This window comes from Loxodonta africana, chromosome 25, assembly GCF_030014295.1.
Source record: "Loxodonta africana isolate mLoxAfr1 chromosome 25, mLoxAfr1.hap2, whole genome shotgun sequence".
In the NCBI taxonomy this organism is placed as follows: domain Eukaryota; kingdom Metazoa; phylum Chordata; class Mammalia; order Proboscidea; family Elephantidae; genus Loxodonta; species Loxodonta africana.
Genome location: NC_087366.1, coordinates 43,603,491 through 43,622,169, shown reverse-complemented (window position 1 = coordinate 43,622,169; position 18,679 = coordinate 43,603,491). Strand labels below are relative to the sequence as shown.

The 18,679-nt window shown below is 41.4% G+C and overlaps 1 protein-coding gene across 1 annotated transcript; it reads right to left on the bottom strand.

Moving 5' to 3' along the window:
* Positions 1–13,966: 13,966 nt before the first annotated feature.
* Positions 13,967–18,082, bottom strand: LOC100655829 (beclin-1). Its single transcript, XM_064276948.1, has 3 exons — positions 16,554–18,082; positions 16,206–16,358; positions 13,967–14,006 (listed from the first exon to the last, which is right to left on the bottom strand). The coding sequence occupies exons 1-3, from the start codon at positions 17,537–17,539 to the stop codon at positions 13,967–13,969; spliced, it is 1,179 nt and encodes a 392-aa protein (XP_064133018.1). The 5' UTR covers positions 17,540–18,082.
* Positions 18,083–18,679: the final 597 nt, after the last annotated feature.

The following is an 18,679-nucleotide window of genomic DNA, read 5'->3' as shown; positions in this document are numbered from 1 at the left end:
CTCCTCTGTTAAGATAATTATGATAAATGTTGGTCACAGGTAGGGCTTACTCTTAAATTTTGACAGCACCCCAGAAATTTTGGTGGTGAAGTTAAAAAAAAAAAAAAAAGATGGTTCAAAATCATTGTGACTATTGATGGGGTGTCTTTAACAGTTGGTAGGGCTGAACCAGAAAACAGATATTATGCATAATTCCAACCCATTCTTTTCCTACTCAAGAATAAACTCAAATTCATTCTAATATAATGTCTATGTAGCAGAAATTACTCTCATAATTCAGTACCTTATAAAATCAGGGAATATTGAGACAAACCTCATAAAGATTGTACCATAGTATTTTTCCCCAGTGAGGAGAACCACCATCTATTTAGTCTAAACCCTCATTGCAGGTTCATCCGCTATAGGACTATCTTGAGCTAACCACCCATCAGCAGCCTTCCTTATCATTTATGTGCTGCTTCCTCATGCTTGATCTCCCTGTTGTGTTTAGTTGTCATTGGGTCAGTTCCAACTCATGGCATTCCCATGTACAACAAAATGAAAGCACCCAGTCATGTGCCATCTTCACAGTTGTTGGTATGCTACAGTCCATTGTTGAAGCCACGATGTATTTTAATATTGGAGTCATTACTCCCTGTCCTTGAGCATAGAGAATGTGGCCCAGCTGGAACTGAGCTCACAAGGACTCACGAGGACACATCAACTGGACCCTGAGGTATAAAGACAAGAGATAGAATAATCTTGGAAAATATCTTTTAGGGAACCTTTCACATAAGCCAGAACACAAAAGACTTCCCACTCTTAACGTTTTTCTATTAACATTTACTGAATAGAAATGTGTTGGACCAATGAAGGCCCTCCTGACTGTCTTTACTGAAACCTGTACCAATGATCATTAAGAAAGACAATTCAAAATGTAGGATGACAGTTTCCAGCCAATCTGTGAAAAGGTGAAGCTTTCAGTGGTTTTGCCCATTTGTAATGTTAATGTATGCTGATGACTCTAACCTTCCCTGGACCTGGGCAGACGGCTGTGGCAGCGTGCTTGTCCATCTTCCCAGTCTTGCTTACTCTATAATATTTCCTCGGAGGGGCAGACATTAGCTCTGGCGGCACGCTTATCTGTTTCTCAACTTTTGTCTTTTTGGACACATTCCGAATAAAACTTCCTTTTTGCTTTACTAAACTTTATGATTTTTTTCCCCTGCAACACCTTCTAACCCAGGGGGGCTTATCTTCCAGTACTATATTAATCAGTATTCTGTTGTGATCATAGGGTAGAAGTAGGTCACCAGGCCTTTATTCCTAGTCTGTCTTAATCTAGAAGCCCTGCTGAAATCTGTTCCCCCTGGGTAACCCTGCTGATATTTGAAAATATCAGTGGTTTAGCTTCCAGCGTCATAGTAACAGGTAAGCCCCACAGTTCAACAAACGGCAGATGGGTGGTGGATGATTTCCCTACTTCCTTGCATATTCCTCGATTCTATCCGGTGACTATGAGCCAACCTCCAGTATACTTCCTCTGCCTTCCCACACACACCCACCCCTCCAGCCTCCACACAATTTCCCTTCCTTTCAGGGCATGCTTGCATTATGTGTGATGGAGTTAGCTAAACTACAATGCTCAGAATGCCTGGATTTGTTCCCTCAGATTGTAAACTTCATAAGGGTAGGAATCTTTGCATCTTTTGTACCTCATCAGAAACAGCCTCATGTAAAGAAGGTCCTCAATGAATGTTTACTGCATGTCTGCAGTGGATGTTGGGGGTGATGGCAGGGACAGGGTGGGGTAGGGGATGGTGAGCCTTAAAAAGGACTAAACTCAAAAAAAAAGGACTACACTTATTCCTCTAAGACTAGATGAGAGACTAGACAACTGTCCACGTGGCAGCTTCACTTCTAAATTCCACAGCCAGCTCACACTTTGTCCAAAATGGTTCTCTGGGTGTTCTTCTAGCCTCCTTCTTCCGCCTGTCTTCCCCTATCATAAAGGGCACCACTGTCCACTCAGCGGATCAGGTCGGAAACTCAGACATCACTCTCGATTGCTCTGTTTTCCCAGCCCCACCCGAAATCTGTCAAGAAGTCCTGGGTTCTTCCTCTAAAACACACCTTGATTTCCCAGTTCCTCTGTCGATCTCTGCTGCAACTGCACTGATCCAGTCTCTGTCATCTCTTCCCCAGACTTTGACCACAGCTTCTCAGCTCCTCTCTACTGCCGTATTTGTCCTTCGGCTGTTATTAACACAACCACAAGAGTGACCATAATATGCAAATGACAGCATTTTGATCCTTTTCTTAAAACTCCTCCATGACAGCTCATCTAATCTCTTTCCCAGGGCTTTTCAGTCCTGAGATGCCTGATCCCTGCTTGCCTCTCCACCTTGCCCCTGTGTACTTTGCTCCAGGCTCCCTGGTTTTCTGTCACATTAAAACAGGAGTCCCAAACTCAGAGGCCTATGGGTGCAGAATAGGTATTGTCGGTGAGTGAACTGGGGACTGTGATAGATCAGTGCACCCACACTACCTTCCAAATGGAAGATGCTTCTTTGACCAGGAGATTATTGCTGAACAGGGAAATGGCACCATGATTGCCAGATTTTCAGATTTTTCAAAAGAAGTCAGAAATTCAGAATTTAACAGAAATCGCTCCATGCAATAATGCTGGCACAGAATTCTCATTCATTTTAAAACATCATGTACACCAGAAGACATAGCTCTATGGGAATCCTGACTACGGCCATCAAGCCTGCGTCTTCTAGCCTCAGCCATGCCAAGCTCTTTCCCCTCCAGTGATTTTGCCCTCAACATTGTTTCTACTTGGGACACTTTTCTAGCTCCTTGCAAGGTTGTCTCTGTCTTTGTTTAGTTATCTAGTGCTGCTGTAACAGAAATACCACAGGTGGATGGCTTTATCAAACAGAAATTTATTCTTTCACAGCCTAGGAGGCTAGAAGTCTGAATTCAGTGTGTCAGCTCCCAGGGAATGCTTTCTCTCTGTGTCACTTATGGAGGAAGGTCCTTGTCATCAATCTTCCCCTGGTCTAGATGCTTCTCAGCTCAGGGACCTCGGTCAAAAGGACATGCTTCACTCCAGACACTTCTTTATTGTAACATGAGATCCCTCCTTTCTCTGCTCTATTCTCTCTTTTATATCTCAAAATGGATTAACTCAAGATACAACCCAATCCCTGTAGACTGAGTTCTGTCACTAACATTACTGCCTTTAATCCTGCCTCATTAACATCATAGAGATTAGAATTTACAACACATAGGAAAATCTCATCAGATCACAAAATGGTGGACAACCTCGAAATACGGGGAATCATGGTGTAGTCAAGTTGACACGCATTTTGGGGAGATACAATACAATCCACAAGAGTTTTGTAGGGCAGAGTTACTCAAAGTATGGTTCCTGGAATTGGAGCAGCTCTGATCTAGAGAGCAGAGGACCAAGTTGCAAACTGCTGCAGGTTTGTGACAAGCAAAGTACAAAATCGAACCTAACTTTCACAGCAAATTGACAGTCATTTTTGTGCATCTTGAATTTTCTGTATTGGAGTTGGCAAACTTTACATGTTTTTTAATTTCCACAACTACTCTATGAGGGAAATACTACTATCATCCCCGTTTTACAATTTAAAAAAACAGTGGCAAAGAGAGGTTTAAATAACCTGCCCAAAGTCACCAAAAATATGCTGCCATTGACTCGATTCTGACTCATAGCAATCCTGTAGGACAAATCAGAACTGCCCCATAGGGTTTACAAGACTGTAATCTTTCCAAAAGCAGACTGCCATATCTTTCTCCAACAGAGCAGGGGGTGGATTACAATCACCTACCTCTCACCTCTCGGTTAGCAGCCAAGCACTGAATCCTTGCACAGCCAGGGCTTCTCCCCGAGGTTGCACAGCTAGGAAATTGCAGAGTTAAACTACAGACCCAGGCAAACTGGTTGCAAGAACCAAAATCCTGCTGACCCTTTCATGTGAACTGCTCTCTTAAGAAGACTAAGTAAGATGTTTTCTTTCCAGAACCGTAAGGAGTCTCAAGGTCAATTTCTTCTCAACAAAAGAATCCCATCCTTCCTGACCTGGAAAAGCATTATACTGTGCAATCGAATTGCTATAAATCTTTTAAAGACAGGAAGTTGACCATATTTTATTAGGTCAGGTCTTATAATGGGCAAAAGAAAAAAAATATCCACAGTTTTGGGGATTTTTAACCAAGAAAATGCAATCCAAACCAGGAAAAGAAAAGTTTAGAATTTGATTCACCCAGAAAATGCTATCAGTTCTTTATAACTTTCTCAACTACCTCCAAAGTCTGTCCATTATATCATTTTACTAACCTTGTGTTGTTATTCTCTGGGTTCCATTAGACCTTCCATGCTTTTCGGGTGCAGGAATCTTTGCTACATGCTCAAGGAGGAGGAGACAGAATTAACACCACTGAGTACCTTGTCTGTTCCAGGCACCATCTGGGTGCTTACACATGTGTTTTCCTCTAATCTTCCTGTCACCTTGACAAGGTGGGCATTGTAGGAGCTAGAGGGGAACTCCGAATGCCACTGGCAGCTCTGTGGGGCCTGAGAGCAGTCTGTTCCCCTCTTCCTTGGACTGGTCCTTGGCTTTACGGCCCTGGACTTTGTACTTGTCAGTGCGCCAGGGCATGGCCATCTCTTATGGACAAATTCACACCACCAAACTCACAAATGAATGACCATCAGAAACCCCAATATTAATGAGCATTTTTTAAAAGAAGAGTTGTCAGATTACCACTGTGATCAGAATATTCTCTCCCTATAACAAATCCACATGAAAAACCAATTGATAATTGGAAGAATGCTTGATAAATACAGTAGGTAAACTAAGGCAAATGATATTGTTAAATTCCGTAGGTCATTCTTCCCAAGCTGAGTGTTAAGTCCTAAAAAAATAGAATACATACTGTGATTTGCTCTCCAGACAGCCCAGAGACAATGTTGAGTTTGCACTGACTTTTCTCATTCCCTTTTCCCCTTTTCTTAACCTCTGCCATCAGTGATTCTTCATCTGACATGAGAGCCCTGAAAATTGCATGCAAAGTTTGCTGTCAAGTCATATTGGTACTGGGGAAAGAGTTCACACAACTCATTGAAGTCTTAAAAAAAAAACAACTATATATATGGGTGTGTGTGTAAAATATATACATATGTATAAAAAAAAGTACATGTACCTATAACATAAAATATATATATTTTATATAATTCTATAAGTCAGTAATGTAGTGTAAGTTCATTGAAACAGATTCCAATTTTTAAAAAATATTCATATCATCATAGAAACAAATACGTGTATATATTTATATATTTTCAATGAAATTACACCATACACAATACAAACCCACTGCCAATGAGTCAATTCCGACTCACAGCGACCCCATAGGACAGAGTAGAACTGCCCCATAAGGTTTCCAAGGAGCAGCTGGCAGATTCGAACTGCCAACCTTTCAGTTAGCAGCCGTAGCACTTAACCCCTACGCCACCAGGGTTTCCATATACAATACAGTTCGGTTATTTTTTTTTTTTCCTTAATATATCATGGATATCTTGCTAACTTTCTTTGTAGCAACTGCACAATATACCATAAAATCGATTTATCTTTATTTAGTCATACCTCTGTTGTTGTTACCTGCCGTTAATAGGCCCCTGCCTTATGGTGACCCCTGCACAATGGAAGGAAACACTGCCTGGTCACGTGCCATCATCATGATCAGTTATGGGTCTCACCGTTGTGATCCATAGGGTTTTGTTGGCTGATTTTCAAAAGTAGATCACCAAGGCTTTCTTCCTAGTCCACCTTTGTCTGGAAGCTTCACCGAAACCTGTTCAACATCAGACAGCACACCAGCCCCCACTGACAGGGGTGGTGACTATGCGTGAGGTGCATTGGCCGGGAATCGAGCCAGGTCTCAGGCGTAGAAGCAAGAATTCCGCTAAACCACCAACGCCTGCGTCAGTGCCTCTACTTGAGGTAACTTATGTCGTTACTCCGTCCTTCATGCTTTTCCTCTAAAGATCCACCCACTTTGCTGGCTTAGGTCTTTGCCCTTGTTTTCTCCCTTGGAGCACTCTTGACCCAGATCTTCCTGAGGGTGGCATCCTTGCTCCTTCATTTCCTCAGAGGTCTTCCTAGGCCAGCCTTTCTAAAAGCTCCCCCAATCTCCAAGCCCACACGCTCTACTCCTTTAACTTGCTTCCTTTTCCTTCATAACACTTAGGGCTACCTGAAGTTATGTTAGATATTTCTTCTCTGTCCTCACACTCAATGTTCCTTAAGAGCAATGTAATTGCCCTTCCCACTGATTTTCCCTCCGTGCGTAGAACTGAGCCTAGCACACTGTTGGTGTTCAAAAATATTTAATAAATGAATGACTATTTTTCATACTCCCATACAGGTATTTCAGGTTTCCTAGAGTTAGGATAATTGGTGTAAAAAAAAAAAATTCATTCAATTAGCAATGGTCAACGTTCACCATAAGTTGGTTATGACTTGATGGCAACTAATGACTACCCAGTGACCCAGGACAGTACCGGGCAAAAGTATTTGCTCAAAACGTATTTATCGATTTTGCCAGAACTGGAAGTAGGCTGGATACAGATGAACCATAATTCGGGTACTTTTCTAATGGATGGGAGGATAAAACAGAGTGGTCTTACTACCTAGGGCTGTCTGGACACTAAACCTTGGCTTACGTCACTTCATCCAATCTGCTTCAGAAAGTTTGGAGGGAAATAGACAGGGTCTTTGTAAAGTGACAAAACCAAAAAACCAAACCCACTGCTGTCCAGTCAATTCTGACTCATAGCAACCCTGTGGGACAGAGTCAAACTGCCCCATAGGGTTTCTAAGCCTATAAATCTTCAGGAGAGCAGACTGCCATGTCTTCTCTCTCAGAGCTGCTGGTGACTTCAAACCACCGACCTTTCAGTTAGCAACCGAGCACTTTCAACCACTGGGCCAGGGGCGGGGGGGAGGCGGGGGGCTCCTCAGTGAAGTGACAGCCCCTGCTTAAAATCTTATGTGCATGTCTTGTGGGCAAAGGGAGACCTGGCAGGGAGCAGACCTGGGAAGACAGACGTGGCTGTGACTAAGTTTTTGGAAATATGAAATCAACAAAGGCTTGAAAAGACTTTTTTTCTACAGTACTATAGTCATCATAACAGTAAAAATTAAAAAAAAAAATTTTTTTTTTTCATTTTACGTTGCTATTGTGATTTGCTCCCTTTTTCCCCAGAATATCTTGATTTTGTTGGTAAATCATGTGAATTAAAAAGCAAACAACAACAAAAAATCCGAGGCCAGCTGAGGACACCGGGCCAGCTGTAGCATACAGCTGAATGATTTGTTAGCCAGTTAGAGTTCTAAGGAGTTCTGGTGGCACAGTGGTTAAAGCGATTGACTGCTAACTGATACGTTGACTGTTTGAAACCACCAGAGGCTCCATGGGAGAAAGATGTGGCAGTCTGCTTCCCTAGGGATTATAGCCTTAGAAATCCTATGGGGTCACTATAAAATCCTATGGGGTCACTATAAAATCCCATGGGGTCACTATGAGTTGGAATAGGCTGGACGGCAGTGGTTCTGGTTTGATTTTTGGTTAGAGTTTCTGGGGATGGAAAGTGGGGAGGGAAAGAGTGACTAACGCACTGAAGCCAGCAAGGAATAAAGGAGTCTCTTGACTAAAAAGGTAACGATCATTCTTCTCTTTAATATATTATTGGTACCATCATCTAGGGCCCTGGTGGAGCGGTGGTTAAGCGTTCGGCTGCTAACCAAAAGTTTGGCAGTTTGAATTCACCAGTCACTCCTTAGAAACCCTATGGGGGCAGTTCTTCTCTGTCCTAGAGGGTTGCTGTGAGTCAGAATTAACTCAAAGGCAATAGGCAATGGGCACGGGGTTTCAAGAGAAGAAAGGCACAGTCCTTGTCCCTGGGGAGTTTAGAGCCTTGTTAAGGAGATAGGGTATGGGTTCATGATTATACCACTTGCAAGTCATACTATAGGACCCAAAGAACGGATTATTCAATAAATGCAATTGGAATAATGGGCCCGCCTTTTGGGAAAAAAAAAAAAAGGAAGAATGAGCCCTAAATCAAATCTTACATTAAAATAAATTCCAAATAGATCAAATATTTTAATGTAAAAACAATGAAACTGTAATACTATTAGAAGAAAACAAAATGTGGCTGTGTAATTTTATAATCTTGGAGGGGAGACAAGCTTTCTTACCATGACACAAACCTCAGGAGCCATAAAGTATAAAACTACCAATTTTGATGACCTAAAAATTACAAATAAATAACTTCTAGATGGCCAATGCTAGAATAAGTAAGGTCAAAGGATAATCTGGGACGGAGGCTGTGTTTGACACTCATGTGTTTGAGTTTGCCACTCACGAATAATAACATTGAGTAGAAAAAATTAAAATGGTCTTAGCTGATGAAAGAAAAAATACCTCTTTTGTGTATTAAATACCAGAAGTATTTATCAATAAATACAAGTTAAAAACCACTGAGTTTTTTCCACATAGAGTAGTAAATATTTTTAAATATTGATATTATCCAATGGTTGGTGTTAATGATGCTAAGATGGAACGGGCACCTTTAATGGGAAGATAAAATGATAAACCTAGCACCACCCTTAATTGTGGGCATGAGAGGCTTCTCTGGACTGAAGAGGACCCCATTATGGCTCTCATCTGGTCACAGTTCTCCCCATGGGTGGAAGACATGGGTTTTAGACAACAGGCCCACCTGGAGCCCACACCTTCCTTCTAGATTGTGTCCCGATACCTATGACCTGGCCCTTCTCTGCCCAAATGGCCCAGAGCCAACTTCCAGAAACTACATAGGCCTCTTTCTCTGGTCCAGTTTCCCAAGGGTGGACTAGCACCGGTAGTGTGTGGCTCTAGCCATATGGGGCCGCTGAGGGGTGGTTGAGAGCATAGGTAAGGATGAAGCTTGGATGTGAGAGGTGGTATGTCCACACGGAAGCCCAAGAAGTCCTTTGCTGTGTGGAATGGAACCAGGGGTGGGAAGAAAAGGGGGAAGGTTCACAAGCTATGGACTGGCTCTTCCTACTCATGAATCTTCTAGCTTGGAACTCCAAGGTGTCCAAGAATTCTAAATTTGAAACTGGTCTCCCTGGTAATTATGAAAGTGTGTCAGAGTGGGAGGGTAGCACATATTGTATTGGACAGTGTGTAGCTTGATTTATGTATTTTAAATATTTAGACATATGGCATGCAGCCCTCCATTTGAACTCCTACTTTAGGCTTCTTGAGTATTAGGGTAGACGTAGGCTAAATCATTGCGAAAGGAGGGACATTTGGTAAAAATGTTAAAAAATTAAAAATATATATATATACTCTTTTACCCAGCAATTCCCTTCCAGAAATTTATGGTATAGAAATACTCATATTTCTGCATCTTCATGAGTTACTTCATGATCACTATATCTTCATAATGATACTGGTGGTAGAGTGGTTAAAATGCTTAGCTGCTAAATGAAAGGTCAGCAGTTTGAACCCACCAGCTGCTCCAAGGTGGAAAGATGTGGCAGTGAGCTTCTGTAAAGATTTACAGCCTTGGTAACCCCATGGGGTCGCTATGAGTCAGAATAGACTCACTGACAGTGGATTTGGTTTGGTTTGGATAGCAATAAAATGTGCTTTTCTGAGCAGTTTAAATATCCTCACAAAATCTTCGCAGCAATTAGGGTGAGATTAGTGCTGTTATCTCCATTTTCCAGAAGAGAAAATTAAAGTTTAAAGAGAATATCTAGTTCACATTCATTCAGCTTAAAAGCAGCAGAACTGGAATATTTTTTTCAGCTTCTAATTAGGACAAGTTTCAAACTTTAAAAAACATTGGAGAAATAGTATGACAGACACATATAAACTCACTATCATTTCTCAACATTTTATCACAATGGTTTTATGAATATATTTTTTAAAAATTTGCTGAATCATTTCAAAGTACACTGAAGACATGACTTTATTATTTATTTAAGATTTTTCTTATTTTTAATACATAAAAAAATTTGGAAGTATAGGAGTAAGGGAAAAAAGTCCTTATTCGGCTATCCGGAGAAAAAATTTGTCAACATTTTAATGATGTTTCTTCTAGCATTTTCTCTATGAATACTTTTTACATAGTTGAGATCATACAGTATATGTCAATTTTGTATCATGAGCTTTCTTTCACTTTTATTATATAGACTAGATCAGGGGTTGGTAAACTCTGGCCCATGGGCAAAATCTGGGCCACTGCCTGTTTTTGTAAATAAAGATTTATTGGAACACAACCATACCCATTCACTTACATATTGGCTGTGGCTGCTTCTGTTTTACAACAGAATTGAGTTGTTGCGGCCATCTAAAAATAGTCTAAAATACTTGCTCTCTGGCTCTTTACAGAAAGTTTCCCAACACTTGGGATAGATTATTAGGGTCAATGAGAAATATATTTTTAAGGCTCTTGTAAACATAATACTAAGTGTTTATGTATTCATTGATAAGCTCACCATATTGACAGACATGACATTCTAAGCCTAAATATATCAGCACATATCAAAATTATATTTTCCAACATATCTACAATACCATTATCACACCTAAGAAAATTCAGTTCCCTAATATCATCTAATACCAGACTGTATTCAAATTTCTACAACTCTCCGCAAAAAATGTATTTTACAGCTGTCTTTTATTTTTTTCTAATCAAAGTTGTTTATGCCTTATAGCCAAACACTACCTGGGGACATACCTTGAACAAGATTGGATTTATTGGCTCTTTGCAATGAGGGAAAGAGCGCACCTTGGGGGAAGGGATGAAGGAGGTATCTCAGGAAAAGTGTGTTGGGGGCTTGTTATAGAACTTCTGCTTGGGTTAGTTGATTTGGGAGAGACTTCAAGGAGCACGGTTTTACTCTGGATTGAGTGCTGACAAAAAGCAAGTGCAATTCTATGATTATCTTAACAATTTTTGTCTAGAAGCAGGAGAAGCAAAGCAGGAAACGGGAATGTTTGGCCATTTTTGTGGTTTGGACAACGTTCTTATTTTTGTCCTTCAACAGGACTAGAGCAGTCTTGTTTTTGTCTTGCTGCATAATGGTCACAGAGGGACCTTGTGTTTTGGTGTTCTGTGACATTGTTTATGTTCAATAGGAGAACTCCATGGCTTAGCTATTACAGCCAGGTCAGCTCAGCTGACAGCAGCTGGAGGTTTCTTTTTTCTTTCTCAAAGTTCATACTATATTTGGTTGTTTTGTCTCTTTTGTTTCACTGAATCTAAGACATTTTGAAACCAAAGACTCTGGAACTGGGTTAACAATTCCCTTCTGTGTTAGCAGACTCTGAATCTGAGGTGCTTGGCACAAATAGAATGCCTCACCCACACCTAAATCAGACTCCATTTTGTTTCACTCACTAAGACCCACACTTCTGCTTTTCACGTGACTCTTTGCAATTCCGTAACTTAGGGTAGAAGCACAGCTTGTTATTTTAAGGTAAGTGGAAGGGACCGGCTACATGGTTGTTAAAGCTTGGCGCAAATGATCTTGGAAGAATGATTTGTTCGGAAAGTTACAGGATGTTAACAGAATTACTAATGTGAGGAAAGATTATGGTTTGACTGACCCCTTTGTGATTTTTGCCATGCATCCCTTTGTGCCTGCGAGCACATAGCCTTTGTTTTCTCCACCCTAAAAAGCCTCACTCCCCTGCCACACTTTGGAACACTAGTGTATTCTGCCTGAGTGTAATGGTGTCCCCTGATTCATGAATCTCTCTATTCCACAATAAAACTCTTTACTTTTACTTTTTACAGAGTATAAGTGTGGCATTTCTCCTATGACATTCTCATCCCAATTCTTCTCGCTGCCATGCGCACGTTATCTTCACCCAACTCCCCCTAGAGATACCTGAGCAACTTATTGCCAACAACCTGCACCTGTATTAGCATCTTCCCCCACCTTCTCATTAGTCTCAGAGAATTGTCTTTTCTCCTGTTCAAAAGTAATTCTCTCAATCTTCTTCATAATAAGACTTCTATTTTGTTCTCTGAAGTTGTCAATTCCCCATTGCCATTGATCGATTCCCACTCATAGTGATCCTACAGGACAGAGCAGAATTGCCCCATAGGGTTCCCAAGGCTGTAAATCTTTACATAAGCAGACTGCCACATCTTTCTCCTGCAGAACAGCTGGTGGGTTCAAACCCCTGGCCTTTCAATTAGCAGCTAAACTCTTAACCACCGCGCCACCAAAGCTGTCAATTAGTACCCGGTATTGAAAACCCTGTGGTGCAGTTCTACTCTGTCCTATAGGGTCGCTATGAGTTGGAATTGAATCAATGGCAACAGGTTATTTGTCAACCACCTCCCAACACACACGGTGTTTATTTTTTGCTTTGTTTTTAATCTTTCTGTCTTATTACCTCCTTCCTCAGATTTGTTCCTGCTTCAAAAGTCCTCTACTTCATCTATGCCCTTTCCCCATTGGTCAAGGGCCTTAAAAGAATTGTCTACACTCATTGTCTCCACTTCTTCAATTCCCTTTCCCTGTTCTTTTGACTGACATCTGGCTCTTGCCATCACCACTTTGAAAATTCTTCTACCAAAAACAACAAAACTCTGATTATCTTGACTCTCTTCTCTTGACTTTCTGGAACTTCTTTCTCACTTCTGTTTGTTTACCTATTTCTCTAATTACCACTGTCATGCCTTCATGGGTTCTTCTAAGGTTGGTGTTTTTGAAGACTCCCTACCTCCAGGCTTGCTAAGTTGACCAACAATTCATCCTGTATAGTCCACACTGCTTCTTTTATGACCCTTTAAAATCAAAGTCTGTGGCTTCTGCAATCCCTGGGTGGTGCAAACAACTAATGTTTTTGGCTGCTAACCAAAAGGTTGGAGGGTCAAGTCCACTCAGACGCACCTCAGAAGAAAGGCCTGGCAATTTACTTCTAAAAACCAGCCACTGAAAACCCTATGGAGCACAGTTCTACTCTGAGACACATGGGGTCTCCATGGGTCAAAAACGACTCTGATTTACATGGGGCAGTGGCTAGGGTGGCTAGGAATGGGGTTTCACTGGCTCCCCACTGACAAGAAATTAAAATTCCGTGGCATGGTATTGATGACCCACCAAGACAGTGCTCTTTTCTATTATCTATCCTTACGTCTCTCAGCAGCAACCCACTGCTGAGTTCCAGCCCCGCGGAGCTCATGTCTTTATATTGGTTCATGATCTCTTTGTTCTAAATATTCCCTCTGTTAAGATTAAGATTCTGATTCATTAAGTATGGAGTGGGTCTGAAATCTGCATTTTGTTTGTGCTCCTCAGTGATGCTGGCCCGGCTGTTCCAGACTTCACTTTGAGTAGGGAACCCTAGAATTTCTCCTTGCTAAAACTGATTTATTTCAGTATCTAAACTCTCCCGGCTGAACTCTTTCTACCACTCAAATGATTTCAGGAGAAAAAGTGTGTGCCTATGCGAGAAGCTGTGGGTGAGGGGTTAGGGATGGACCACAAGGTGGAGACGAAAAGTCACAGAAAGAACTAGCGTGATGTAACAGCAGGGTTAACTCAATGTCTGTCCACATCTCTAATTTTTGTTAATAGATAAATACATGTGCACTGGGGAACATTTATAAACTACAAAGACAAAAATGAAAACCCCAAGTAATCCCACCGCTTAGTATAATTCAGTGATTTATTCATTCAGATATTAATTAAGCAGTTACTACATGGCAGGTGGAAACCCTGATGGCATAGTGTTGAAGAGCTCCGGCTGCTTAACAGAAATGTCGGCAGTTTGAATCCACCAGGCGCTCCTTGGAAACTCCATGGGGAAGTTCTACTCTGTCCTTACAAGGTCGCTATGAGTCGGAATCAAACGACTGCAATGGGCTTTGCTTGGCTCAAGTGGCAAGCACTATGCAGGTAGCGCTGGAGGCATAGCTGCAAACAAGACAGACATGGTCGGAGACTAGAGCGTGTCTCTAATCTAGAGCAAAGGTCAATAAACTAAGGTCCATGAGTCAAATCCAGCTTGCTACCTATATAGTAGTTTTATTAGAACACGGCCACGTCCCTCCACATACATGGTGTTTCCTGTGCCTGCTTTCACACCACAGTGGCACAGGGCAGTAGTTGCAGCAGAGATCAAAAATCCTAAAATATTGACTAGTTGGTATTTTACCAAAAAATTTGCTGGCTCCTGGCCTAGAGGAAATCGATAATTATCTGTGCAAAGGGCTTTTTTTTGGATTATTCTTAAGTATTTAATGATTTGAAACTTAATGATTTGAAATTATTTTACATTTCTTTTGTATTTTTATATTGACTTTGTAACCAATGAATTTTTTGATTCGCTTATCTGTTTATCTGTTGATTCTTTAAGATATTCTATTATAGAATTATATTGTCTACACATGAAGACAATTTTATTTTTTGTCTTCAAATCTTTATACCTTTTTTTTTCTGCTCTAACTAGGAGTACCAGTTCATGTTAAATAGAAATGCTGATAGCCAATATCCTGTCTCTTTCCTAATATCAGGTGGAAAATTTTTTTTCTAAATACAAAGCTTTCGTGGAAATACCTTTGTATATTCATGGCATAATATATTCCTCCCTGAATACTTTCCTGATTTATCAAATTACATGTTTTATAACCTATGTTTTCACTTAATATATCATAAGCATTATATAATTATATATCACTTTATTTAAATATTCTTCTAAAACATTTTAATACCTACCTGGTATTCTGGAAACCCTGGTGGTGTAGTGGACAAGAGCTATGGCTGCTAACCAAAAGGTCAGCAGTTCAAATCTACCAGGCACTCCTTGGAAATGCTATGGTTAAGTTGGAATTGATCTGACGGGTAACATGGTAGGTATTCTATCGTATACTTAGATAATAATTCATTTAACCAATCTTCTAGTGGAGTTTTCTATTACTTCTGAGTCTGTGACAAATTGACTCCCTTCCTGTTTTTATTTTCCACGAAAACCACTCATATTCACAGGGTGTGTAGTATGTAGTATGTTCTAGGTATACCTGTTTTACAAAGGTATACCGGCCCTTGAGAAGTTTATGGTTTGGTTAAGAGTCATGGACACACAGGGAAGTTAAAGAGCGATGTCCGAGGAAGAACGAGCTTGGCTTGTTTGGGAACAGAAAGGAGCTGGGAAAGGTTGGAGATGAACTTGGAGAGGCAAGCAGGTACAGATCACCCAGGGCGGAAAGAGACGGAGAAGCAGAGTGGTGTGGTAGTTCACTCTTTTAAAAATTCCTCTGGTTGGTTCTTTTTAAGTCTTCTGCTCTATAAGGTGCTAACTCAAGGACCTTTATCTGATCATTAAATTGATCAACTGAATATAACCAGTCTTTGGACACTCCACCCACTTGCCAGAGTTAATCTCATCATAATGGTTCAGCCCAGTAAGACACACTTCTCGGGGAGTATCATTGAATGTGTAAATATTTATTGAAAGCTTCTCAGGGATAGAGAGGGTTTACACTACACATCAAGGCAGAAACTTTGAATATTTTCACCCTAAAGTTACTTATATCAGTGGCCCAAATAAAATTTCTCATAAAAAAATTGAAAACCTCTACTGTTCTCTTACCCTCACCCTCTCTCCCTGCCACTCTCAGTTCTTTGCCTTTAATCCTTTCTACCTAAGACTAATCTTGTCATCTTATCATTTAACTTTTCCTGCCATTTTCAATTTAACTGGGTGGGAGAGAAAGGAAAATGAAGATATGAGGAAGGACAAAGATGTATTGGGAAGGATGGCAAAGAAAGCACTCGGGGAAAACTTTCTTTTGTTGTTGTTGTTTGGTGCCATCAGGTCAGTTCTGACTCATAGCAACCCCATATACAACAGAAAGAAACACTGCCCAGTCCTGCACCATCCTCACAATCATTGCTCTGTTTAAGCCCATTATAACAGTATTCATTATTATGATACGGTAACTGATTTTTAAACGGTTAATTATTATAAGTATTAAGACCTTTTGTGACCATTTTTTAATTGTAAATATTTGAACTCTTTAGTTTTACAATTTATCTGATATTTTCACAAACTATTTTAAAGGAAAAATCCCCCTCTCCCTCAAAAGAAACAAAGAAAGTCTTTTTTGACGTTACCTTTTGGAGACCCAAGTGAGACTCCACTTCAAATTTACAAGCATAAATTTGAGCGCCTTTGTCCACTGCTCCTCGGTGTTCAAGAGGGTCCTGATGGAATAGTATTCACCTCTGCCAACAGGGTCTTCCATCTGGCCCCTCTCCACATTGATCCTGTAAGGCAGGTGGAGACCCCCTTTCTTGGCCTTTTCCTTTAACTGCTGCAAACAGTCCAAGAAAGCCACCATCGCAAGGTCAAACTTATCCAAGAAGACATTCTGTCCCATGCAATGGAACAATGGCAGCTCAACAGAGTCATCTGTTAGAGACTTCAGATAGGAATGGTTTCCACAGGGGACAAGTTGATACCTCTGAAAGTCCAGTCCCATTTTCTTGGACAGGACAAGTAGAAGCAGAGCTGTCTGTCCCCAGGCAGCGTTGATCTCACTCCAGGTCACGGGGACAGTGGAGAGGCAGCCCAACTTGAAGTTATTGATGATGCCCAAGGGGCCATGATGCCGGATATCAAATGTCATGTGGAAGACGTTGGTTTTCGTCAGCCAGCCCAGCTGAATCTGGGCATACCGCAGCCGGTTCTCCAAGCTCCTTAGCTCGTCAAACAGTTCCAGTTGTTGCTGTTTCAAGACGCTGTAGTCCCTCTGGGACTGCTTCTCCTGCTGATTCAGTATCTCAGCCTCTACCTGGGCTGCCTCGAGATCTCCTGCTGCCTGTTTCCAGTTCTTCTCCACATCATCCAGCTCCTGGGCCAGCCTTGCCTCCTCCAGCTCCAGGCTCTCCAGCTCCATCTGCAACGCCTCCATCTCGTTCTCACACGTTGTCAGCTCCCTGGTCTCCAAGCAGCGTCTGTACATCTGACTCTCATATTCTGTGATGGTGAGTTGGACATCTAGCTGCTCTAGAAGGTTGTCAGTGCACTCCTCACACAGGGGGTGATCGACTTCTTTCTCACCAGAAAGGATGTCAAATATGTCCACAATGGTCTCCTGGATGCTGTTGAGTGTTCTCATGGAACACATCTTCCCAAGCAGGGTGAAGGTGTTGCAATTCTCCCTGGTCATGGAACCCTCCCAGGACGTCATGCTGTCATCAACGAGGGGTCCATAAGAGGCACCATCCTGCAGACTTGCAGTATCTGTCTCCTTTCTGAAAGTAGAATCTTCCTCCTGGGTCCCTCCTGACTTCCCCAGAGCCAGGGGGAGTGGTGGAGCTGGCTGTTGTTGGGTGGTGCTAAGGCTCATCAGGGTCCCCATGGACTGCTTCAGTTTCAGGGGCTTGCTGCAGCAGTGGCAAATGAAGCAGATGGAGGACATGTTAGAGGCCTTGACGCTCATCATGACTCCAAGTTTCCTCTGACTCTCCAGTTACTGATCATTTTACACCTTCTTAAACTCCTTCTAGATGAGTAATTCTCATCTAAGTCTCCTACTTAAAACCTCACCATGTGATACCCTCCTTCATCTAAGTCTCCTACTTAAAACCTCACCATGTGATACCCTCCTTAGATACCGCTAATAAAAACTACACCTCCTTTAACCCCTTATGGACAAGAGATTCTTTCTAGATGGAAAATCTGATCATCGCCCTTTCCTTCTTTAAAGTTTTCAAGGCACTCCTTAAGAGTTATCTTTCTAAAACTGAAATCCGATCATGGTACTTCTCTTCCTAAAATATTTTAATGCCCTTATCTTATCCTTAAGATAAAATCCAGTCATCTTAACTTGACACCCAAGGCTCCTGCCCTTGTTTCCAGCTTCTCTTACCATTTCCTGCCATCCTCACCCATTGGCTCTTCTATGTTTCTGCATCTAGTTGCCATCTAGTTGATTCCAACTCATGGCAACCCCATGTATGTCAGATTAGAATTGTATTCCATATGGTTTTTGATGTCTGATTTTTCAGAAATAGATCGCCAGGTCTGTCTTCCAAAGAGCCTCTGGGTGGGCTAGAATCACCAACCTTTTGGTTAGCAGGCAAGCACATTAACTGTTCACACCACCGAGGGACTCCATACTAAGCTGTGTTTCAGTTCCACCATATCATATTGTCCCCCTTAACTGAAACACTTTTCCTGCCCTCTTTGTCTGGAGAACTCCAACACATCCTTTAGGGCTGGGTTGGATGCCATTTCCTCTAGAAAGCCTTCCCCAACTTCCAATTGAGGTTATCTGCTCTCGTGACACACTCCATATCCTTTATCATACTGTAATGTAATGCGTCTGGCACATGGTATACACAGAAAGGGTTTTGTTAAATCAATGAAGAAAAATGAAATAGTTTAGGGGTTTGCATTTTACTATCAGCTCAGGCTGAGGCTAAGCTATGCCACTTCATAATTAAGAAGATTAATTAATATCACCAAGAATTTACAAAATATAATAAAAAGCAAACACATAACTTTACAAATATATTAACTTTTGTCAGTCAACCACCAGCTAAGCATGTAAGTTGGCCAGAGACTTTTGGTCTAAAACAAA